General features: G+C 37.2%; 2 protein-coding genes across 2 annotated transcripts; both read left to right on the plus strand.

The window, feature by feature from the left end:
- LOC136699338 (interferon-induced very large GTPase 1-like) lies at positions 1-12,083 on the plus strand. The gene is made up of 6 exons (XM_066673986.1): positions 1-43; positions 341-448; positions 535-1,161; positions 1,792-1,871; positions 2,924-3,007; positions 6,608-12,083. The coding sequence occupies exons 2-6, from the start codon at positions 445-447 to the stop codon at positions 11,432-11,434; spliced, it is 5,622 nt and encodes a 1,873-aa protein (XP_066530083.1). The 5' UTR covers positions 1-43; positions 341-444; the 3' UTR covers positions 11,435-12,083.
- A 1,267-nt stretch (positions 12,084-13,350) lies between these two features.
- pick1 (protein interacting with prkca 1) lies at positions 13,351-25,268 on the plus strand. Its single transcript, XM_066675868.1, has 13 exons — positions 13,351-13,540; positions 14,491-14,568; positions 14,941-15,052; positions 15,388-15,516; positions 17,037-17,103; positions 17,433-17,522; positions 20,287-20,340; positions 20,430-20,492; positions 20,591-20,724; positions 21,085-21,177; positions 22,369-22,419; positions 23,070-23,214; positions 24,273-25,268. Exons 2-13 carry the CDS (start codon positions 14,525-14,527, stop codon positions 24,521-24,523), a joined length of 1,233 nt encoding a protein of 410 aa, XP_066531965.1. The 5' UTR covers positions 13,351-13,540; positions 14,491-14,524; the 3' UTR covers positions 24,524-25,268.
- The last annotated feature ends 1,631 nt before the right edge of the window (positions 25,269-26,899 follow it).

A 26,899-nucleotide genomic window follows, 5' to 3' on the forward strand; every position in this document is an offset into this window, starting at 1 on the left:
AGCAAGCTGAAGCAAGAAAAGACTGAAAGAGGTCCTCACTCAGGTTGTATTTTATTATTTTTCAATTCTGCTGGGACCAAACTGACCAACTCCCAGTTCCTGTATGTTAAACCACAGCGATGCTTTTTGTTAGATACTCAAGAGGAATGTGTGATTGAAGTTGGATTTGCTGCTATGTAGTTGAGATTTGTTGTTTATTCACTGTATTTATAATAAGATTGACTCTTTGGTAAAAGTGATTGCATAGTGTGTGTTTTTATAAGATTCCTTTCACCAATATTGTAACATCAAACGTGACCATGTTTCCTAACAAAATTATATTTTAAAAATATGTTCTCAGGAGGAAGGAAGAGAAAAACAATATGGCAATATGGTTGATAGGCAAGCAAAGATAACAGGAACAAACTTGAACCAACAAGGCCTGTTATATTGTCATCAATTAAGATGGGTAAGACACATCAGGTAATAGATTAGCCATGTAGAATGGTTCTTTTTGGGTGTTAACGGTTTAAAATGTGTGTATTTGTATTCTAGATCAGAAGATCCAAGACCTCACTGTTGTGGTGTTTGGAAACAGCTCTGCAGTTGACTTTGGAACTGAGAACATTCTGCTGGGACCAAATAAACCTGCTGTAGATGCTGTTGATTTCTCGCTGACTCCTACAAAAAGAAGCAATGTATCAGGACGAAATGTCAGTATAGTGAATGTCCTGGACTTACAAGACTCTGAGCTTTACCTAGACCTGGATTCTGTGAACCGGGCCATTGCTTGTTTCCTCGGTGAAAATGAATTCCATGCCTTTGTGTTTGTACTACAACTGCGAATGTTGACAGATGCTGATAAGGTGGGACTGGAATGGCTGCAGAGAATGTTTGGGGAAAGTGTGCTACCGTTTGTGATGATCCTCTTCACTTATGAAAACGATGAACATGACACCATCATCGACGATCTGAAGAACAATCCTGTTCTAGAACAGCTGCTTCAGAAGTGTGGGGACAGATACAAAACCTGCAGCAAGGGCATGAGCAACCAATCAGAGATTAAAGCAATTCTAGAAGAAATTGACTACATTTTGTCAGAGAATAAGCAGCGCTGCTACACTGCAGATTTATACCACAGAGCTGCAAACCTCAGAGAAAACCTGCAGAGTCAGCCAAATGGTAAGCTATTATGTTTGATAAGTATTTAATATTTTAAAATAAGCCAGTACCAACAAACAGCTGCACCAGAACATTTTTAGATTTACAAATATATACAAACCTCATTTCAAGAAATGTTGAGACGCTGTGAACAATGTGAATGAAAACAATGCAATTATGTGCAAATAATTTAAAGCCTATATTTAATTAAAAGTAGCACTCAGACAACCCACATTGCAGACACATTTGGGTCAAATCTGTCTAATTTTGTTATGTATGGCGCATGTACAGCACTGACAAGTTTTGAGTAGGCTGAATATAGCCAGGATTGGTTATGGCAGGCCCAGATTTGTTCCACAACACACCTGATAACATGCCAAACAAGTTTAACCTGTGGCTGAGGCAGCCAGACAGTAAACTCCAACATTCAAGGCTAAATGTGGGCCATAAGAGAACAGCAGATATGCCACATTTGATCAAAACATCCATTGCTATCTGGCAATATTTCAAATGTTGAAACAGAAAAATTGTATTGTTTTTTTAATAATATATGCCCATTTTGAATCTGATTGTGGTAATGTAGGGTTTAAAATCTTGTGTAGCTTGAGCTTGTATTTGCTGTTTATATTTAAAGGACTTTTTTTATTTTAGCGATATCTGTCTCTAAATCTCAGCTGCAAGAGGATGAACAAGGTGCTACAGCCAGTAAAAACACAAATAAAAAACAAAAGGTTAGTTTTTTTTACAACATCCCAATTACCACAAAAAAAATTACACATTAAACAACATATGTATAATGCATTAAATTTACTTTATATTTTACTTATTTTATACTTTATGTAACTTATGATCTTATTTAATAATTTACCCCTAGCTGTGCCTGACATATGAAACATTCAATCAGTTTCTGTAACCACTTATCCAGTTCAGGGCCACAGTGGGTCCAGAGCCCACCCGTAATCACTGGGCACAAGGCAGGAACACACCCCGGAGGGGGCGCCAGGGCGACACACACACTCACACACACACACTTTTGAACATGGGACACTTTTGGACCATGGCAGAAAACCCACGCAGACATGGGGAGACCAAACTCCTCACAGACAGTCACCCGGAGAAAACCCACACAGACACAGGGAGAACACACCAAACTCCTCACAGACAGTCACCCGGAGGAAACCCACGCAGACACAGGGAGAACACACCAAACTCCTCACAGACAGTCACCCAGAGGAAACACACGCAGACACAGGGAGAACACACCGAACTCCTCACAGACAGTCACCCAAAGGAAACCCACACAGACACAGGGAGAACACACCACACTCCTCACAGACAGTCACCCAGAGCGGGACTTGAACACACAACCTCTAGGTCACTGTAGGTGTGTCACTGCGACACTACCTGCTGTGCCACCGTGCTGCCCGCATATGAAAAAAATGTATTAAATTCACCTAAGTACATTAGAACAAATGCCCCAATGCCAAAGAGTTGGGGTTATCTCTGTTGTTTAGACTATTTTAGGTACCTTTATATCAAAGTCACCATTAGCATAAGTGCTTGGATTTCTAATTTGTCTGATGGTTGTATATTTTCCAATTTTATTGTTTGAAGTTGTCAAAATTTAGTTTGTGTCTTTTTATTTCTGTGTGTTTGTTTTGTTTTATAGTTCACCTTTGAGTTTGAGTTGTGGATTTTTTTTCCAACACATCCCTGATGACTTTTGTCATCACTAAAAGATTTAAAGTGCAGACACAGCAACCCTCATTTCTGTATTTTATAGGTCTCAAAAACATCTGGAGTTCTACAAACTTTAAAGTCATTTTCACACATAGCCTGGGCTAGACTCACAAGGCAAAATCAGTCGGTAAGTACTTAATAAACTATCAGCATTTGGTGTAAAGTATCTTTGGTTTATTGCAATTTTTAACATTTTTAAAAAGGCCAGCTGCAATTTGCATTGAGTCAAAACATCATGACAAATGAGCAAATGGAAACTACCCAAAATTTAAAAAGTTGAAAAATAAAATAAAAACTTAAATTGAATGTAAAAAATACTTAAGTAATGTAGAATTTTATGCGTAGATATACTGTAGATATACTTCAAGTACATTACTGAATTGTAAATTAATTAGTTTGACAAAAAATATTTAAAAAATTATATGTAAGACCACAATTTTAATTCCAAATTAACCATTAGGTTTGGGAAACTCACAGATCATCTGCTTCTAATTAGGATTATATGAGGCAAATGGTGCAGTTCTTGTTTATTCTTTTTTATGTTGCTGCAAAAATCTAGAAATATATCTGTAGCAATTACAAGCATCTCAGATAAGTTAAAATAATAAAAAAACAGTGAGGATCAAGAAATGTTATAAAGCACAAACTGAATCATTATTTGTAATGATTTCTATTCAGATTAGCCAAATTAATTTACTGAATATATGTGGAGTATAATAGTCAGTTGAAAGACTAGAAGCTCTTCCAAAAAGAGGAGACTTATCCAGATGCAGATTATAATATGTGCATTAATGTGCAGGCACACCACAAGTGACATGTGGGACAAAGGCTGAAAAATGAGTTAATTTGCAGTGCGAGTGAGTGACACCAGAGAGCATTCATTAAAATTTGAGCACTGATGCTGGACGTTGACTACCAGTTATAACAACTAGAGGTCTGCATTTCCAGGAGGAAACGCAAGATGTTGTGCCACTAAAACCCCCATCCCCTGATACATGTCTTTCCCGCTTCAAGTGAGGCCGTCGATATGGTAAATGTGTGGGTCCCTAGGTGACACTCTGGTGAAGGAGTTGAGAGAGCACTCTCCCACAGGCAGTTTACATTTGACTGTATGGAGCTCCGTAGGCCATGAATGGAAAACGATACATTTTGAATTCCACCTTAAGAAACCCACAAGTGTATTGAGATGTCCACATGTAAAAATGACCACTGTAGATAAAGGATAAAATGTAGAAAATACAGCCAGTATATTTTGAAGGTGGTATTCTAAAAAATTCCATCTTAAGAAACCCTGGATAATTAAGACGTCCACCTTAAAAAGAACTTTTAAAGTGTTAGAGACTGCCTATTTATTTCTGTGTCCCTCACAGCTCTCCCCCTCAGTCTCTGCCTCTGCCCTTATACCTCCCCCCTCTCTCTCTCTCACAAACACGCTCACAGAACACAACTGACAGACTCACGATTCAATGAATTTCGACCAGGGGGGGACCCTCCAAAAACCTCCCGTAACTCAAAAATTTTCGCACTTTGAGTGAGAATTGATGGTGTAATGATAAGTTAAAAACAGGCAAAAGTTTGAAATTCTGTGTTCCGACCTGCTCTTAAAATACATTGAGCTCTATGGGAATGAAACCCTCCCAAGTGTGGAACAAAAATTCATAACTCAAAAACAGTATTCTCGAACGATCTGAAACTTACATGTGTGAGCAAGGTGTAATGTCTCTACCATTTAAAATTTAAATGAAGTCAAAAAAGTATAAGTAAAAGTATAAGGAAGTTATGGCGAAATGTTCAGCAGAAAATTGAAAAAGAAAAAAAATCAGTTCAATGCATTCCTATGGAAGCATACACACCCTCAGAACAAATGTTTATAGCTCGGAAAGATTTTCCCAAATCACTTAATTTTATATACCGTTGCAACAGGGAGAGTCTGGGGATCAATCTGGTAGAAATCTGGTAGAAAATCTGCAGATTGAGTGTGAATTGAGCGAGTTAAAAACAGGAGAAAAATTTAGAAACCGCACTCTGAGCCGCTCTAAAAATACATTGAACTCTATAGGAGCCGAAACCCTCCCTAGTGCAGAACAAAAATTCATAACTTCAAAAATGTTCAAATTTACAGGTGCTAGAAAGGACAAGCTTCTCTACCATTTAAAATTTAAAAGAAGTTTCTAGGTGAAACTATAAGGAAGTTATGGTGAATTGTTCAGCTAAAAAGTGAAAAAACGGTTTTCGGGCAGAGAAGCTAGAGTGCGGTGACATCACGCACTGTAGCTGTCACCCATTCAAATGAATGGAGGGATTTTGAAGGAGGGATAGAAAGGGAAGGATGAGTGCAAGAGGTCAGAAAACGGACATGACGGGTCCCGGTGCACCCGGGTCCAACCGTCTGAAATATTTTGTCCGTAGCTTGAAAATTGACCGAGTTAGAGCACTTTGAAACTTAATTCCATAGAAATTACTGGGGAAAAACGGAGCGAAAGGAGTGTAGCGGGTGAACGAGTGCGGGTATCGGAAAGCTGTATACAAGCCCACATCGTTGCTATAAGATGTATGATTTCCAGGTGGAGCGGAGTCGATAGCTCGAAAACTGTGGAACAAGTTAAGTGGAAAAGTAAACGCAGAATAATAAGAATACTGAAAAATAGAAGAACAATATATTGTGCCGCTGCTTAAAGCAGCAGGTGCAACATAATAACAAAAAAAATAGCCTTGTGAAGTGATAGCAAAGCTTCAGTGTGAACAAGGTTATAGTAAACATTTGTTTTAATGCAAAAAACTAAAATACCCATAGAACCTGCTTTGCTTAACAAGATGGATGTCACTCATTTTAATGAGTTATTTAAGTGAGTATAGCCTACAAATTATCATAAATAATTACTAATGAGGTGGCACGGTGGCGCAGCAGGTAGTGTCACAGTCACACATCTCCAGTGACCTGGAGGTTGTGGGTACGATTCCCGCTCTGGGTGACTGTCTGTGAGGAGTTTGGTGTGTTCTCCCTGTGTCTGCATGGGTTTCCTCCCACAGTCCAAAAACACATGTTGGTAGGTGGATTGGTGGCTTAAAAAGTGTCCATATGTGTGAGTGTGTGTGTTGCCCTGTGAAGGACTGGCGCCCCCTCCAGGGTGTATTCCCTCCTTGTGCCCAATGATTCCAGGTAGGCTCTGGACCCACCGTGACCTGAACTGGATAAGCGGTTACAGACAATGAATGAATTAAAGATGATCAGAAATGTTCATCATTGTCATTATTATTGTTATTATCTAATGGGTGTGTAATATAGTGTAATAGTGTAATATATAGCATATGCTCCCTAAGCTTTATTTAGGCATAGAATACAGTCAAGCTTGCGGCCTTGTGAGCTGGAAATGCTCACAGTCAAAACTGGCACAAGGAATGCCGAACGATTTTACTTTTTACATTGTTCTTGCACTGTTAGGCATTTAAGCAATTACTTTAAAATCTGTTATCTTGTAAGTAAATGTATATTACCTTTTAGAACTCCTGTATGTATTGGAATAAATGCAAATATTTCATATCTTATGATTTGTTAAAACATTAATATTATAATAAGAATAACAGTGTTCATTCAAGTGCATCAAATGATTTTTCTTTGCAGTTTAGATATCATTGCCCCATTTGATGAGCTTTTTTTCTGATTTTGTTTAAGCACTATTGACATGTTGTGAATACATATTTATTAAGAATTAAACCTGTTTTACAGGAAGAAAATGTAGAGCTTACTGAAGCACAATACCCTGTACATGAACAAGGTACTATGTACTATGCAGCCAAAGAACATTTTTTGGAGGAAAAAACGGAAAAACTACTTACAAGACTTCAGCTAAAATTAAACCATTTACAAAAATTAAAACCTGCAGATGTTCTTCAAATAACACCTCAGTCATTACGCTGCCAAGAGCCCTGTACTGAAGAAGAACTGGTTCAAACTTTCTTACAACGGCTACTGTTGGGAGACTACAAGGCAAGACACATTTCTGTTAAAGAAGCAGGCAATGATCAGGGTCAAAATCCATGTAATTCAGGGAACAAAGATGGGGAGGAAACCCTTGAAGTTTTCCTCAAAAAAAAGTCAGTATCTGATGACAGAACAACACATGAAGGCACTATTCACCCCATGGATGTTCAGATGGCAGTGTTCCACTGCTCAGATAGTTTCCTAAAGCAGCTTTTAGTGAATAAGCTTTCACAGTGTCAGTATGCTCTTCCTCTACTGGTGCCTAATCCTTTCACAGGAAGAAATGAATTTCATCTGTGGACATTTTGTCAAGTGATGAAGAGCTGGAAAAGCAAGGATTGTTCTGGTAAGATGACCAGTAATACCAAGCCGATTTATAAGGCAGAAACTCCAATGGTGGCATTCTTCAGAATTGGTGATATTCCCTCAAGCAAGTCACAGCTGATAAACACACTGATAAATGGAAAGCACAACACATTTTTCCATAGGCACTGTCCAGGCAGCAGCAGAGATCGTCTGCTGATGGATGGTGTGGTGGAGATTTCCTGGTATCTGCCATCTGGGAAAAATACTGATGATTTCTCTGATTGTGTGGCATTCTGTAATCTGCATGGTGATGTGGCAACTCATATGAAACAACTGGAGATTCTGACTGAAATATCTTCTGTGAATGTGGTAGTTTTAGGTGATCAAGGTGATGATATCACAAATAATGACATACTTCAAAAGTTATTTAAAGCCCCAAAGCCACTAATTTGTTTACTGTCTGATGATGACTCAAAAGTCATTAGCTCACAGAACATGAAATACAAAATCGGGCTTAAAGACAGAAATCAGGCAGCTGTCTCTAAAGAGCTGCAACAGACCATCAAAAAGTGTTTTTCAAAATCGTCCTCCACTTTCAGTCTTGAAAAACTGGGTACAAACAAGGAGATCACAGTAGATGAGAATGAAATGGAATTCCAGAAAGGAAAACAGGCTGCCAAGGACTTAATGACACTACTGGAAAAAAAAGGATTGTCCAAAATGAAAGAAATGTATCTCCCATGTCAGGGGAAACTGTGGCGCGAATGGTGTCAGAAAAAGAAGGAACTGCATCGACTTCAAGGGCCTAACATAGAGATGCAAAAGAGTCAAAAACAGGTTGAAATGAAGCAGATTCGTGAGGATCAACATAAACTTGGACTTTCAAATCTTATGAAGAAATTTGTTGACACAGTGCAGTTTTCAACAGAAAATGAGAAGTGCTATTTTCTAAAATGGCTTGAGATCTTGCTGAATAACAATACATCAGATGAGCTCACTGCTTTTCGTCATAAATATAATGAAACTTGGTTAAAGGTTTTGGACCTAAAAGGTCAGGCTGATAAATCAGAACAAACGAAGGAAGCCCAAACAGAGCTTGAAGCAATTTCCAAAAAACTGAGTGCTGCAGCCTTTGGGATGGAACACATTCTTAGGGAGCTGGGTCAAATATATGAGTCCTTAATGGCTATGGAAGTAAACAAGTATGAGTTTCTTCCCAAACTTGCTGTTGAGGTCATGCTATCAGGGCAGCCACTGGAGCTGATGGATGGTGATACAGGTCATGTTCCTATGGTCTGGGTTTCTGCAGTTCTAGATGAGCTAATCAAGAAGCTGGAAAACAGGAGGGTTTTTGTCTTGTCAATTTTAGGGATTCAGAGTTCAGGGAAATCAACCATGTTGAATGCCTTGTTTGGACTTCAGTTTGCAGTCAGTGCTGGAAGGTGCACCAAAGGAGCTTTTATGCAACTTGTCAAAGTGTCAGAAGAGATGAAGAAAGAACTGAAGTTTGACTACATTTTTGTTGTTGATACTGAAGGGCTACGAGCGCTTGAGTTTACGGGAATGTCAGAAAGGGAACTGGACAATGGACTGGCAACATTTGTTGTAGGTCTTGGAAACATGACTTTGATCAATATTTTTGGAGAGAACCCAGCTGAGATGCAGGATATTCTTCAAATAGTTGTTCAGGCCTTCTTAAGGATGAAGAAGGTGAAATTAAATCCAAGCTGCATGTTTGTGCATCAAAATGTTGGAGAAGTCACAGCTGGAGAGAAAAACATCGAGGGACGTAAGTGTTTTCAAGACAACCTGGACAAAATGACAAAATTGGCAGCTAAAGAAGAGGACTGTAATGCAAAATGTTTTAGCGATGTCATTGCATTTGATGTTAGGAGTGATGTGTCATATTTTTCACAGCTCTGGGAGGGCAGTCCGCCCATGGCACCACAGAACCCTGCGTATTGTGAAAATATTCTAGAGTTAAAGAGAAACATCATCTCAAAAATCTCCAAAAACCGTGGGGTGACATTTTCAGAATTCAAAGAAAATCTCAGCAGTTTATGGAATGCACTTCTAGACGAAAATTTTGTGTTTAGCTTCAGGAACACTCTAGAAATTGCAGTATACAGGAAACTGGAACACGAGTACAGTAAATGGACCTGGAGTCTAAGAAGTGCCATGCTGTCAGTTGAGAGCAAACTGCACAACAGAGTCACCAATGAAACTTCTGTAAATATTCAGCAAAGAGACATCATGGACTGCATGAAAGACACAAAGATGGATGTAGAAGCATCAATGAAAAAATTCTTTAATGAAGACTTGAATAAAGAAATTTTGATCCAGTGGCAAGAAAGATTTCAGAGGAAAATTGAAGAACTTTGCGAAGAGCTTGTGGAGGGGACAAAAAGAAAGTTGGATGAAGTAATTAGACTGAAAATTGCAAGAGAGAAAATAGACAGTGAAAAGAAAACATATGAAAATAAGCTCTTTAAACTGAGTAAAGACCTTGCATTTTCTCTGAAAAACAAAGAAAATGATGAAGATGCTCTTGTGAAAGAGTTCGAAGCTGTCTGGTCCAAGTGGGTTCCTGAACTTACACAAGACACACCCTCAATTCGTGACATTGATGTATGGGCGGATATAACAAAGATCTTGCCCGAAAACTTTGAAAATCACCTTGTTTGTGAGCGGCAGAACCAGGGCATTTACAAACGAATTGATACTTTAAGAAATTATTCAGATTACACCATTCTTAGCAACCAAGATGACCCTGGCCAGGATGATCTGCAACCAACAAATTATCATATAGATGAAGATGATCATAATAATGTGATCAGTGGTGAGAAACTTGATCTAGAGATTTGTCAGAACACTTTTACAGTAAATGATAACAATGCACTGAGAGCTTTTATTAAAAGCACTGCCAGAGACGTTAGGGATGAAATTCAAAAGATGCCAATTGCAGAACGTGGATACAGTCACGTGTACATTTCAGAAGTTATTGCCTCTGTATTAAAGAAAGCAAAGGAATATGAACACAAAGCATCTAAATATACATTCAAAAAGGAATTCATAGTAGATCTATGTCTCTATGTGTGTGACTTTGTAGCAGAGCAATTTGCTGAGCTGCATAAAGAATTCAAAGAAGCTTATGATGTAAGATTGTACCTAGAGGGACAGAGGTCGCAGTATTTCAACATCTTCAAGGACTACTACACTGGTGCAACGTCTACAGCTGTTTTTGGTCGTTTAATTGTGGATACACTTGAGCCATCAATTCTCCAGGCAGCATATGACCAAACAGCCCTTAATTTGAGTGAGAAAATGAAACGTGATCTTCCTGCATTTAATGGAAACAGGTCCAATCTGGAAAAACACATTCTGACATCATTAGCAGAAGAGGAAAGCTTTGAGCAGTACACTGAATACACCCAGAATCCCAGAACATATTTTACAAATTTTATTAAGAAGAAAATAAATGATTACATTTATAAAGAAACAAACCAGGGGGTTCTAAAAACTATCAAAAGCAACATCGATTCCAAAGGAAAGTATGTGATAGACGCTGTGCGTGAAGCAACAGAGGAGGTAAAGAGCAGTGAGGGAGATGTTAACATGTGGTTGCATTGTGTATCCAGAAAACTGCAAGATGAGCTCCGATTTAAAGAAATGGCATGTCTAGAGCAGACAGAAATTATAGACCTTGACTTTCTTCAGAAGGTTGTGAATGATGGTCTAAATAAGATTGTGCTAAAGCTAAGCAACAACTTTCAAAACATTTCTGACCTCAAATGGGAAATGTTCAGGAAGAAACCAGATGAGATTTTGATTGAGCACCTCTGCCGCTGTTGCTGGGCTCAGTGTCCATTCTGTAATGCCATCTGCACAAATACACTGGAAGATCATGCTGGAGATCACAGTGTTCGTTTTCATCGCAACCCTGGAACAAATGGCTGGTCTTTTAAGTTTAAAAATGAGCTTGGAATCGACTTCTGCACAACTGCTGTCTCAAGTGCTCTTCTACATTTTCAGGCATTTGGAAAAGTATTTTCTTTTAAAGACTATAGAAAAGCAGGAGGAGATTATGCCAGATGGAACATCTCCCCGGATAATTCTGAGATGCCCTACTGGAAATGGTATGTGTTCAGATTTCAAGAAGATCTGGAAAAGCATTACCAGAAAAAATTTTTAGGACATGGACAGATTCCCAATGAATGGAGAAATTACACAAAAAAACAAGCTATTCATAGTTTAAAGGAGTTATAATGTTAAAATGAAAGTTTTTTTTAAAGACATTATGTTGCAGCCTTCCTATAATGTTGGTTTGACCACAAGGTTAAATCAATAGTCTTAACTTCAATAAATTACACTGCCAAATTCACACCCTAGCTATGCTACTTTTATCACCAGAGGTTTAAGGTTGTATTAATATAATCACAGAGTAATGCCCTGACCTGATTATTTCAAAATTATAAATCATGATCAGTGGATGCTGATGGCTACATAACTTCTCTAAAGCCATATAATTTTTATTGCATGTGTTTACCTGGACTATAAAGAAGGGAAATTTTGGGAAAACGCAAGTCGAACAAGAAAGAAATTAAATTGTGCAAGTGGCATTATTAAGAAAATGTAATATATTTGTAAGCAGCTTAATTTAACAAACCATTAAAAAAAAGTATGTCCCAGATGATTAGCCACATTTTTGTAGCGTGTACCACATATAAATATATGCTGAAAACAAAATGGAAAATTTAAGGAAATTTCAAACTGCATTTATACATTTTGAGGTGGTTATTTTGTAAGCGTCAAAATATTTTGAACTATTACATGTATATAATTTGTTTTGATATTGGTGGCAGTAGCCCTGAAGTATTATTATAATATGATATACGTTTCCAATAAACTGTATAAAAACTGTATTTTATGTGTTTATTATTTCGCTCATATACATAATGCACCCAGAAGTTGTATACTACAAGTCACATTTTACACATAGGTTACCATTACTCTCAGTGCATTTTTTGTAAGTTGCTTTTGATGATTACATTTGGAAATAAAGTAAAAGATAATTACCACAAACATTTTGATTTATGAGTCCAGAATGAAATACTGAAGATAATAAATTCAGAGAAATCGATTGTGTAATCCTGACTTGTAAAACAAGTTGTGAAATTGTGAGGTGAAATATACTGATGAAATCTTGAAATACTGTAAAAATAAAACGAATGCAGTAAAATAAACAAACTGCATTTCTAGAAAAGCTGGGACACCCCAAAGCACACCCCAAAAAGGCTGGGAAAGGGGCAAAATTATAAGTGAAATAGGATAGGGTAGCATAGTACACACAAGGCTTATTTTCTTACAATCAAAGATAGCTCAACACTTTGGGCCAAACCTTGTGAGAGGATTGTCAAAGAGATCCAAACTAAGATGGTACCAAAGTGGAAACCAAGTCTCCAGACACAACATAAACTTAACCTTCAAATTCAGAAGTCAGGTAAAAAAGTACACTAAAATTTTCAATCCAGCACAATCTGGCCAAGCTATAGGTGTTTTAAAGAATATAGGTGTAATAATGAATATAATAATAATAATAATAATAATAATAATAATAATAACAGCTGAAATTTGGAAAATAGCTGTGATAAAGTGTTAAAAGCTGTGTCAGTGTTAAAATAAATCATATGTATTATGTTGTCCAATGTCCAATATCCCCATGTGTTTATTATACAAGTTTTGCATTCACAGATGAGCACTAAATTCCCAAATGATAAATAATTTATATAAATTCTGAACGTATATCTTCCTTTATGGGAAAAATGCTACAGATATAATAATAAAAAATATATTAATTAAATACATTTAAAAATGTATACATGTTAATGTTTTTTAATTGTTGTAGCTTAATTTCTGGAGTAGGTTTTGGTGCGAAATAATTTTTAATCAATAGATCCCATAAAAAATTCTCATAAAAAATTGAGAATATTGAGAATATGCAGAAATAAGTTTCTGCAGCATGACGGTTTCGGACATCCAAAAATATATTGTAAATATTTCTCTTAGGAATTATTGATTTTACAAGCAAAATAATTCAAGTTAATTTAGAAATAGCAGGGCTGTATTTAATATTTATATTTAAAAAAACCCGACGATTTGTCAGCTTCAGCTCAACAGCAGCGTTTCCTGTGACCTACCGGTAGTGACGCACACAGAGGGTCCACCTCTTGTGTTGTGAGATGGCCCATCTGGAAAGAACATAGAGAATAGTGTGATTAAACTGGCTTAAATTTTACAGGTGGTCGTTTTATTTATCAGGCTAAAACTACATCTTCAATTTGAATCTGTGTTCTGCCAGGAGGCAGAATCGCGGTAAGACTCGATACACATATTCTTTTTTATGCCAGCAGAAGAGATGCACCTGACTCTCCTTTATTTACACTCAGTAAATGTTCCCTCATTCGCTTAATTTAAGACATTTAACTGCCAGGTTTATGTCGATGTAAGAGAACGAATACAAAGAATGTCTTCATTTTCTAACTTCGTTTTACAGTTTATGAAGCTGAAGTTTGCTAATACTATTCCAATTTTCCGTTCCACCTTAAATAGTGCAGTAGTCGCGTTCTGGCAATTGTGCTGCACAGTGCAACTGCTGCACCATTTAAGGTGGAACGGAAAATTCATGTAAGAATCGTTTGCGTTTTGTTGAATAAACTCAATAAATATATAGTGAAGCCCAAGACTCGTTAACCCTAATAACATATGATTATGCAGTATGTAACACTGACGTATAAACGTGTAAACCGAGTCCGATTTGTAAACAGCTTTGGTGATGGGCATCAAAAATTCAAGCGTTTAGAGTCTGCATCTCATAGATTAAAGCTCTAAAATCATCTCTTTTTATCAAATTTATATATTTAAAGATTATTTAAAAAAAAAAAAACATCCCAAAACGTAAAAAATGTCTTGTTAACCGACAATAATAATCAGTTAACGAGTTAAAATATATACAAATATATTTTTTGTAAAACAATAAAAAGTAATTTGAATATAATTCGTCCATGGTAAAATAAAAAAAAAAATCCTTTTATGTGTTTATCAACTCATGGGAGCATGTTGACATATGCATCTAGTGTAAATGGCCGTATTTAGATTGTAGACATGGTGTGAACCCTGAAACAATCATCACAACTCTATATAAATCAACGTTTTTCACATCTTAACCACTTAATATTGCAGAAATTAAGCTGGTGTATATAATTGGTTAAGCTGTATTTACTAGGCACTTGTTGAACTGTTCAAATGTTGGTTGTTTTCCACAGGTTACATCCATTTAAAGAAGATTGCACTCTTGGAATGTTTACAGATATCATGGACTACGAGCTGGAGGAAGATAAACTGTATGTGTCTAAGAACTGCTGCATTTGTATATGTGCTTTGCCTTTTCTCTGTACATTGGGTAGTATGTTATTTATTTAATTAGATTCTCTGTTTAATACTTAAAATATTTTTTATTTGTATGTATATTTCATGGTGGTTGTTTTTCTTTGTTTGCTGTGTCTGAATATGCTTGAACCTTGATAATACATTTTAGGGTTTATATCCTATTTAATTAGCAAGCAGCATTCTACTAGGTACACCTTATCAATACGTCATTGCAATCATTGCAAGCTGCATTATTAAGAACTTGTGCAGAAAAGTGTAGGTCATTGTTGCTGTGGCTGTAAGCTGATATTTACATTCTCTGAGAAGACTGTGGTGTTTTCCTACAGTGGGATCCCCACTGTTCCTGGCACAGTTACTCTGAAAAAAGATGCACAGAACCTGATTGGGATCAGCATAGGAGGAGGAGCACAGTACTGTCCCTGTCTCTATATTGTACAGGTAAGAGCCTTATGATTTATTAGTTAAATTGTATGCCCATTTTGGTGTAAGGGGCCACTACAGAATTACAGTTATTTTAGGAAACTAAAATAAAACTCTTGTGTTTATCTTTTCTTGACTGCTTTCTGATAATTGAAGGGGTGCTCTTATGTGTAAAAACATACGAGGTTTGGTCACTTAAGGTTCTCCGCCGAGTATGTAGGGCAGCCTGTTTTGTCCTTGCTCTTGATGCTTAGTTTAAAAATAGTTTATATGGTGAAATCATTTCCCATTTCATTTATCATTGGATATGTGACAAAAGTTTTTATTATTTACTTTTGTGGATTCCTATTCAGGTTTTTGATAACACACCAGCAGCACTAGATGGGACACTCGCAGCAGGAGATGAGATCACGGGTGTGAACGGAAAAGCAGTAAAGGGCAAGACCAAAGTGGAAGTGGCTAAGATGATACAAACTGTGCAGGTAGAGTTGCTTGTGAAAGAGAAAATATATTTACCCCCAAAATAAAAAATTAAAATGTGACAAAAAGGACGGCATGGTGGTGTAGCAGTAGTGTCGCAGTAACACAGCTCCAGGATCCTGAGGTTGTGGGTTCAAGTGTGTTCTTCCTGTGTCCACGTGGGTTTCCTCTGGGTGCACTGGTTTCCTCCCACGGTAGGTAGATTGGCTAGTCAAAAGTGTCCATAGGTGTGAGTGTGTGTGTCACCCTGTGAAGGACTGATGGCCCCTCCAGGGGGTGTTTCTGCCTTGCGCCCAGTGATTTCAAGTAGGTTCCCGACCAACTGCGACCTTATACTGGACTAGCGGTTACAGATAATGAATAAATGTGACAAAAAATGTATAATTCCTTGTGAATTTGTAATTATTCTCATTATAACTCAGAAGACGATCCCATCTGTATTTGGAAAAAACCCAAGCTGATTTATTCATTCATTCATTATCTGTAAGCGCTTATCCAGTTCAGGGTCGCGGCGGGTCCAGAGCCTACCTGGAATCATTGGGCGCAAGGTGGGAATACACCCTGGAGGGGGCGCCAGTCCTTCACAGGGCAACACACACACATTCACTCATACACTCACACCTACGGACACTTTTGAGTCACCAATCCACCTACCAATGTGTGTTTTTTGGACTGTGGGAGGAAACCGGAGCACGCGGAGGAAACCCACGCGGACACAGGGAGAACACACCACACTCCTCACAGACAGTCACCCGGAGGAAACCCACGCAGACACAGGGAAAACACACCAAACTCCTCACAGACAGTCACCCGGAGGAAACCCACACAGACACAGTGAGAACACACCACACTCCTCACAGACATTCACCCGGAGGAAACCCACGCAGACACAGGGAGAACACACCACACTCCTCACAGACAGTCACCCGGAGCAGGAATCGAACCCACAACCTCTAACCTTCCTGGAGCTGTGTAACCGCCAAGCTGGTTTATTGTTTAAATATTTTGCTGCAGTACTGATCAAATCAAATCTTATAGGATTAAAGGTCAATTCTCTCCAGTCAAAATGGCCATGGAGTACAATGTATAATAATTTCAGTAGTATTATATAAACTCCTCTGTACTTAATTGGCCACTCTTTCCTTTTGTTCACTCAAATCTTAAAACCAGTGGTCAGTAATAAACCACTGATGGAGTCACGGATGTAATATATTCCCCTCAAAAAGACAGTAGCATTCACACAAGTAACTACCCTTAGTTATACTGTTCTAATTAATAGATTACATTTTCTGTTAAATATGTTGTCTGTTTTGTTTCCTGACATTGCAAATAATTAATTACTTCACAGCAGCTTTGACTGAAAACTGAATATTTGAAAAGAAGGAAGTTGCACAGCACTGTGTACCACACAAGTGAACTTTCCTAGAATTTCATCACCTCAACAGATATTAAAGCAGAATTAACTCTCTTTCAAAACAGAGCTAAACTGGTCTCATGCAGTTTCTCACTTTTTCTTTTGCAGGGTGAAGCAGTAATTCATTATAATAAGCTGCAAGCTGACCCCAAGCAGGGCAAGTCACTGGATATAGGTAAATACAGTGGTTAGAAATAAGTGTATGAAATGGTAGAGAAATTGTCTGTTGTGCGGACTGCATGAGAAAGAGACTGAGAATGATGGGCTTAAATATTATTGGTATAGGAATATATTAACATGTTTTTTAATGTATATAAAAATAAACAAAATTATTTTGTCCTTCTGTGGAATGCAGTGCCTGAACAGTGTCTATGGAGTGTCATGAATTTTACAGACATTGTGTGGTGACTTTAGATTACCGTTCATGGAAACCCAATTCTCTCCCAGAAGTACTTTTAAAAATGCACAGCTTTTGTGTATTATCATATGTGTGTTCCTTCTTAGTGCTGAAGAAGGTGAAGCATCGTCTGGTGGAGAACCTGAGCTCAGGAACAGCAGATGCCCTCGGACTCAGCAGAGCTATTCTTTGCAACGGTGACTCCTCATACTGCTTTATTCTATTCCTCTGCAAGCTGATTTTTACTATCATTCAGATGAAATAACTAATTGTCATCTGGTAGCTACTATCTAAGGCCCCCTCCACACTGATTGGTTTATTTTTAAAAACAGAAATTTTCCTCTCATTTTTTGAAAATATTCCAGTCCCGGCAAATACAAAAGTGGCTGCATTATCATGTCAGTCCAGTAGGGGGTGTAATACTATCAAAACACCATAAAGACAGAGCCGAATAGCGAGAGAGGCTGTGTCTCCCTATTCAGCGATTAGTGTACTATTTATTGTGTCGGCCATTTTGTAGTGTTGTCCGAATTCTCAGTGAGCGATTTGATTCCCTATATTGTACACTAGATTATTACCCACAAAGCAGCGTAAATCCAGTAAACAACCGATATACACTACTTACAGACTAATATCCCACAATACATAGCGGTTTAATAATATAAAGATTTCCAGTTTGTCTGTCTTTCCTGTGGTACAGTGATAGAGACAGAGACAGAGTTTTGTTTCTAAAAGGTAGGTTAACAGTATGCGTACTGTTTTAGTAATAGTAAATGAGATTCAATTTAAGTATAAAATATTAGTTAATAATTGTTGCTTTGTGTAAAATAAGTAATAAAAATGCATTCAAGTTGTAGGGTTTTCTAATAATTTAATATAGTATAAACAATTCTAGATAAGTTTCTACCTGATTAAAAAACAGGCAGTGTATCTGAAATATTCGAATTTGGTAACTATAAAGCTAATATTCAGTGTTTGGTGTTCTGAGGTAACGACAAACCCTTTTGTAAGTTTCTCTATATAAGAGAGCCTTGTGGACACAGCAGAAAGTTACAGCTTACCATTTGAATTCACTGACGAACTAACACAGGTCGTCTCAGATCCCAAGTCCTTGTCAGAGCACGTCTGCATCTCTGTCTTGGGGCTAAATTCTTTACTAAAATCAACAGGACTGCAAGTATGAGGAACATTTTGATTAATACTGAATACAAAAGTGTGCGCATGAAGATTATTGAATAAATGGTGCTTAAGTGCCGAAATAAGACACAAATAGTTTTTATTTATTACATATTTATTAAATTAAAAAAAATCATACAAACAGAAAAAGTAGAGTCAAACGTTTTTCTCATGACGAAAGGTCAAGATCATTGTCTATTTCCAATACAGCATTATTCATATTTATTTATATGTGGGAATCTGAAATCTAGTGCTAGCTGCATGTATTTTGTAATTTATAGACTTACTTATTTCACGATATAGGCAGTGAGGAGCTATTCCAGACAGGCATGCTGTGTGACAACAACATTTCAGAAAACCTCTGTTTACCTTTGTCCACACGAGAACAGTGACTTCCAAGATTTCAAAAAACTCAACCTTGGAGAATGTTTTTGAAGACCTCCACTTTTATTGAGGTAAACCACTGTTTTCATGTGGATCTGCCAAAATGCAGACAAAACTCTCAGTTTTTAAAAATAAACTGATCCGTGTGGACGGGGCCTAAAATTTTTAAATTGTTTCTAAGTGGAATTTTAAATCTTCGCATTTTTTTAAAACAATATCTGGGGGAAAAAGGTCTTTTCAGGATTTCAGTGAAATTTCAGTTTAGAAGAATGTAGATTTGGAACAATGGTTATTTGGTGTTTCTTGTTAAAAGTTACTAAGTGGAATGTCTCTACATAGTAATTAATTATAGCTTGGCAGTTTTACTGTCACAAATCAGAAATGAGGGGGAAAAGGCAGATGCTAACAGTAGCTAACAGTAGATGGTGACGTTATAGACTAGTAGAAATATTTCTAACTCCATGTGGACTATGGTGTAATTTTATGTACTTCATAATGCTAAAAAAATAGAATACACAGTACAGAGCAAATACATAGAAACCATATGTTATAATTAGTAGAATAATGCCATATTGAAGTTTTGTAGAGGATATTTTAATGTATATACTTAGAAAAATAGACAAACATGTGCATGTGATTTTGTACATGCAGAGATTTGCTTATGCAGAGTATAATTCAGTATATTCTCTTCATGCAAACATTTTACTCTGATCTGTCCTCATTATTTCAGTGTTTTGACCATTTACACAGATAAAACAAAACACCAAGAACAATATGCTGTTTGTAGGTAACTCATGTTCATGTTAATGCAAAAGAGTTTTTTAGCAGAACACAGCCCAGAACATAACATTCACTCCAACAGCTTGTTGTCTTCTCCAGTGAATCCTGGTGATGTTATTTTGAGAAGTAAAAACAACCTGAATCCCCTTCCATCCAGATGAGGTGCATCAGACCAGGATACACCCTTTCTATTGTTCTTAATTCCAGTTTTGATTCCTAGAGGTCCATTGCAGATGATGTAAATAGTGGACAGGGATTGTTAGCAAGAGGCACTGACTGATCTGCTGCCACACAACATTATCCACATCACTGTGATGCAGCTGTTTCTTGACACATTACTATTGTATTGTACTATTGTAAACTTGTGCTATGGCACAAGTCACAGATATTTTTACAATAGCAATGTGTCAAGAAACACCTATACCACACTGTGATGTGTATAAGGCTGTGTGGCCACAGACTAGTCAATGTAATCAGCAGTATTGTCTTTGTGTGTGTGGTTCACCTAAAAATGTTGCATCAATATTTCATACATCAATACAGCAGAGCTGAGTCTTCTGAAATGAGTGGTGTAATTTCTCTCGAAGTGTTTTATAAATGTAAATTTGTTAATTTATTTAGATGGGCTTGTAAAGAAACTGGAAGAATTGGAGAAAACGGCCGAACTGTACAAAGGTAAAATATCAACCACTGTTAGATGTATAATAAAATAATGTTTCATTTCATGAAATCACAAGGAGTAATATTTCTTTATATGTGTGTAGGGCTGATGGAGCACAGTAAGCGGTTACTTAGAGCTTTTTTCGAACTCTCTCAGACTCACAGAGGTTAGGCACCACATAACACATAACTGAGTGGTTATGTACAAGCTGATATCCATAAATATTTAATATTTCTCTATTTATCTTTCTCTCTCTTCTCTTAGCTTTTGGAGACGTGTTCTCTGTTATTGGAGTGAGAGAGCCACAGGCTGCAGCGAGTGAGGCATTTGTGAAATTTGCCGAAGCTCACCGTAACATTGAGAAATATGGCATTCAGCTCCTCAAGACCATTAAACCTGTGAGAAACTCCTTTATATGCAAAACTGTGTGTGTCTGTAGTGGTTTGGGGTTTTGAGAATTTAGTACTGAGCTACTGTAAATGGATAAAATAAGCAGATGATATTTCTAACTAGAATAATACCTCTTTTGATTCAGTACAATACACTGGTAATGTTAATAAGAAACCCAACACTAAAATTACACACAGAACTACATAAAGTACCTGACAAACGCAAAACTGGAGCTGGTTCGGTTTTCTTTTGTTGGTTGTGTAATTTAAGTTATCTATAATAAGATCTACATTAAAGAGCGTTCTCTTGTCAGATCCAACAGTGGAGGAAAAAAATTCTAATTGTGTTTTTAACTTTCCTGTAACTAGATGCTGCATGATTTAAACACTTACCTCCATAAGGCCATTCCTGACACCAGACTGACCATTCGCAAGTATCTGGATGTCAAGTTTGAGTATCTGGTAAGAAGTCGAGGCGCATGAATTTGAATGTATAATTATAATTTTCCATGTTATTATGGAGATTTGCACAATCTGCATTATTGAGTAACTAAAAGGTATTATAGATTATCTACTATGGCTTAGCCAGTAACTACTGTGAATTATTTGGTATCTAAAATGAAATGTTTAGCAAAGGCTATGGTCTGTCCATAACAGAACCAGTGTCTACTGTAAGTTATTCATAGTTTCTATGGATTGTTCAGTATTTACTAAATGTTATATAGTAACTATGGTAAGCTATTTTTCATCAGGTAGTAAACTTCAGGAAATTAAGGTAAGGAAACGTGTGTTTGGTAGATTATTTCTTTGTTGTAACAATGCTGCTTGACATAAATCATATACTGTTGGAAAGGTCTGTTCATTTCCCTTTTTAATGGTGCCACATTTTTAAGGAACATGCATTTGTGGGATAAGTAGTAGAGCTGAGTATGTGGGTTGCACCCATGAAAAATTTGCCAAATCCTCTCTGCCAATACCAAACAGCTTATTTTGCTGTTGCTATTGACACTTGTTTTGAGCTTCTGGTACCCCAGGTGCTGCCAATCAGGAGCATGGGCCCTGCTACAGTGGTCAGTAGGTGTCTGCTCCAAGAATCAGCAATCTGCTGTTTGTGCCAGAGTGACCAACACAGCCACGTTGGCTGACCTGCGACAAATACCGGTTGAAAAATGGCCACAGCAGTGTGTCCCCAGGCTGGTGAGCAGCATGAGTAGGAGGTGCCAGGCTGTTGTGGCTGTGTATGGTTTTTCCACACGCTACTGAGGCTCCTGTTTGTTGAATGAATAAATTGTTTAATTGCCAATATGTCTAGTTTCTTCAAACTTCAATCATCCATTCCACCAAACACCAAACGAGTCAATACCAGAATAAGCTGTTTGGCTTTGGCAGAGAGGATTTGGCAAATTTTTCATGGGTGCAACCCACACACTCAGCTCTACTGCTCCTCCCATAAATGCATGTTCTTTACAAATGTGGCACCATTTAAAAGGGAAATGAACAGGCTTTCCAACGGTATAACATTTATTGCCAAGAAGATTTGTAACAACAAAGAAATAATCTACAAACACAAATTTCCTTACTTTTTGTGCTAAGTTGATTTATTTGTGGACTATTAACACAGTTCAGTTGTTTCTGTGTGTCTGTGTGTTTTAGTCATATTGTCTGAAGGTGAAGGAAATGGATGATGAGGAATACAGCTGCATTGTGAGTATTTGAAGAATAATGTTGGATTTGAAAACAGTCACCTAACAGTAATACTCGAGTATTAGCATTGTACTGTTTTCAAAGATGATTCTGCTGATTTAAAAATAAGTCATTCTGCTTTCAAAGATGTAGCAGTTACCATGTTAAACTCAGCTTTTTATCAGTTGTGAAAAATGGTCAAAAAATGTAAAAATGGCACAATAGGGATGTATATTTCCATCCATCCATTATCTGTAACCGCTTCTCCAATTTAGGGTCGCGGGGGGTCCAGAGCCTACCTGGAATCATTGGGCGCAAGGCGGGAATACATCCTGGAGGGGACGCCAGTCCTTCACAGGGCAACACACACTCACACATTCACTCACACACTCACACCTACGGACACTTTCAAGTCGCCAATCCACCTGCAACGTGTGTTTTTGGACTGTGGGAGGAAACCGGAGCACCCGGAGGAAACCCACGCAGACACGGGGAGAACACACCAACTCCTCACAGACAGTCACCCGGAGCGGGAATCGAACCCACAACCTCTAGGCCCCTGGAGCTGTGTGACTGCGACACTACCTGCTGCGCCACCGTGCCGCCTGGATGTATATTTGTAAATGTTTATTAACCCTTATAATCCAATGTGTTTGTATGTGTATGTGCAGGCCTTGGGGGAACCTTTGTACCGCGTGAGCACAGGAAACTATGAGTATCGTCTAATACTGCGCTGCCGTCAGGAGGCTCGCTCGCGCTTCGCTAAAATGCGCAAAGACGTCCTGGAGAAGATTGAGTTACTGGACCAGAAGCATGGTGAGTCAGAGCATATTCAAATTTGATTCAAATACAGGTTTTACAAGATTTGGATATCCATTAAGGATAGAAATCTGTACCTCCTCCCTTTTAAAGAGGACGGTTTCTTCAACTGTGATTTGATTTTTGCATATTTTTTTGCCAATCAAGTGTTTCACAGCACTTTTACATTCCTTTATAACAAGTTAGAACATCAGTAATATCATTTGAAAGGAACGTCTTCCTCCATGAAACATGTCAGAGCATGTGATTACAAGCACGTTTGCAAGTATCTTTGTTTTTTTCTGGTTTAAGCAGTAACCTTGTTGGCATGATCGTGTTATTCACTGTGCTAAAAGCAGATTACAGAAAATAAGTGCCAGAATAATAAATTTAAAAGTACTTCAATCATGTAGATAGAAGCTGTACCTAGGCCAGTAAGATTCAGTTCATGTTTTATGTTTAAATAAATATTTTATTGATTCAGCCTGCAGCAGATATCCTTCAAACATGGTGCTAACTTTCAGGAATATCATTTACAGCTAACACTCACACCATTCATAAATACACAATATTTATAATGTCTGCAGTAAATGATCTTCAAAATGATACCTCAGTTACTGATCATCCGTTGCACTGTGTTGGTTTTAGGAAACCAAATATAGTGTGTTTCACTTTCCCTATGTGCCCTCACATACAAAATTACAAACGGTGTACAGTTTCTTAGAAAATATATGCTGCTCCCATTGTAATGAAACTTGCAGTTAGTCTGAGATTTATTTTTTTTTTTTTAATGTAATGATGATATGCAGGAAATGCAAAGTTTATTAAATTTATTACAGTGACATGTCTTAATATTGCCAACCTCTACTGCCTCACCGTGGAGTTATTAGGTTAAAAGCTACATAAGATAATACATAAAATTTATAAAATGAAATGTGGCAGGTTTTTAAGATTCCACTACGTGTTACCTACATTAGTTTTATAGCTACAGTGTAGAACTATAGAAGCCATCTTCACACCAAGTGTCTTAAATTTGATTATTACTGAAATATAAGCATTATTCCTTCTACCTCCAGTTCAGGACATCGTGTTCCAGCTGCAGAGGTTTGTGTCTGGGATGTCCCATTACTATGACGAATGCTACGCGGTGCTAAAAGAGGCGGATGTTTTTCCCATTGAAGTGGACCTCTCCCGCACCATGATCAACTACGGTGGCCAGAGCCAGTCCTATGAGGATGAGGACGAGGAAGAAGGGGATAAGGCGGAAGCAGTTGGCTCCACAGGTCAAGCGGAGAACGGGGCAGAGAAATTGATAGATGATGAATGAGTGAACAAATGAAATAACAAACTGGACATTTGCTGAGAATGAAGTGGAGAAACCTATGATTGAGTGAATGAGGAGCAGAATCAGAAAGCAAGTTGATTAGCTATGTGTGCCTCAGTGTGGAGAACGGAATGAATGAATGGAGGGGATTGTACGTGGTGGATGTTGAGGAAACAATGCTGTTCTTACTAAGAGAGCTAGTTGTCTTTATTTGTACTTGTTCAGCAAAATCACGGTATATCATTGTAGGTATTTTCCATTTGGAGAAGTCACTAAGTCCTTTGTTACGTTTATAGCTGAATCGCAGATGACTCCCTACTTTCTAGGTCATGGAATAATGGCTTACACACCCAAAGAGGGCATTGTATTTTGCATTTCTTGCACGTTTTTGGCTGCAGAAGTTATAGCTAAATTCAACCGAACCTCTTTCAGGACCTTTCAACAGATTTTGTTTGCGTTGAGATATTCTCTGTCTAGGGCAAACAGAGTTTAAAAGCATTATATGAGGCATATCCAATGGATCAGAAAATATTTTCTCAATGTTGTCTGGTTAGTACAAATCACGGGGAAAAAAATAAGTATGACAAAACATTGAATGATTTCTTCATGTGGTTAGTGCCTATACACACGCTACATATAACCAAATTCTTATGGACTCCTTCATTCTGTATCGAACATTTCATCTGACATAAAATGTATTAATAGGGAGTTTCAAAGATTTCAGACATTGAATGTAAGCTATGAAAACTGATGTACAGTAATTAGTCCTGTATCACAAAAGCCACTACATTTCAATTTAAAGGTGTTGACTGCTGCTCCATAACTCCAAAGAACACATTAAGTATAGTGAGCTTGCTGCTTCAGACCATCCCTTTTCACTTCATGCATTTCTGTGGAGATTAACAAAGCTGTGTGTGCACAGCCAAACATCTGAGTCCAGTTATGAGAGGTGTCTACAGATGTTTGGACATGTAGATTATTTGAATGAAATTCATGAGAGAATTCACTTCGTTAAATCACCAATTTAAGTCACGATTTGCATGGTCTAAAGTTTTGGGTGATTAAGACTTTTCACTTTTTTGTTTTTGTGTTTTGTCATTGAAGAATAAATTGTTCTTTGCTTTATTGTTTTTATAAAGCTTATGTTCTAATGTTTTAATGATTATGTTTATTGTCTCTTGAATTTGACAATTTTAATTCCGTTTTGTGGTTCCTCTGCTTACTGTGATGGAGTGACTTTCTTGCACTATCCAGCTCCTGGACATGTACCGCTCACTGGAGTTGTAATTCAAAAATTGATCATCCTAAACCTGTATGCAGCTAAATGTGTTACATTCCAAATGGAATTCAGGTTAAATTCCAGTTCAGTTCTGTTGGAATACTGAGTAAACACTTATTTCTTGCAAAAGAAAATGTACTGTGTTTTAAATTGAAAGGATGTATATTTATCTGCATTTATTTATTTTATATAACGTTTCACTTCTTTTGTTTTAATTAAGAGGACCTAAAAACAAAAATTCTGTGCAAAATTGTTCAACCTGTCAACCCATATTAGGAGTATAAGGTAAAAAATGTGTATATAAGGCACTGTTTTGTTATTCTTTTTTGGTTGTGGGTGCTTTGGACATGTTTGGGATTCTGCCTATCTTTAGTCTTTGGTGTGTCTGTGGATTGTTACAGAGCTGTGATGGAAAATGATGGGGAAAAATGTATTTATGATTTATGCATCTTCTAAAAGTAATACATTAAAAGTATTTGTTGGAAAGAGAATGTGGTTTAAAGTACAATTTATCATTTTAAAATATATATCATATTTTAATTTCCATATATTGCACTTCCCAAAGTAAGCATATTTATTTAGCTTTTTTTTTTTTTTTTTTTTTAAATAATACTGATAATTCTGAATTAATCACATGGAATTTTCCACTGTTTGAAATTCTAAATAATTGTCTGTTTTCGCTTCTACACTTAAATTAACATTTACCTTAACAATAAAATCAAATACAGTTTTCAAGTAATCCACCACAGATAATACCCAGGAGGTATCAGAGGAATCTTTTTTGGTGTGAAATTCTTCAATAGTCATAAAACCCCAAAACTTTAAAACAGAATGACACATTTATTTCCAAGAGAGAAAAAATAAGTGGCTTGTACTCTGTAGCTTCACCTCCATTCAGAACACAGATACATTTGTGTGTCCATAAGACGCCCATAATTTTTTTATTGTTGTTGCAGTTTTAAAGCAGAAATGCTCAGCCTTTACTTTCCAGTTTCCCAAGCAACAAATGGTTGTTTTAACAAGATGAAGCGCTATATATATATATATATATATATATATATATATATACACACACAGGGGGTCCTCGACTTACGACGTTG

The sequence above is a fragment of the Hoplias malabaricus genome, chromosome 6, assembly GCF_029633855.1.
Source record: "Hoplias malabaricus isolate fHopMal1 chromosome 6, fHopMal1.hap1, whole genome shotgun sequence".
NCBI classification, from domain to species: Eukaryota; Metazoa; Chordata; class Actinopteri; order Characiformes; family Erythrinidae; genus Hoplias; species Hoplias malabaricus.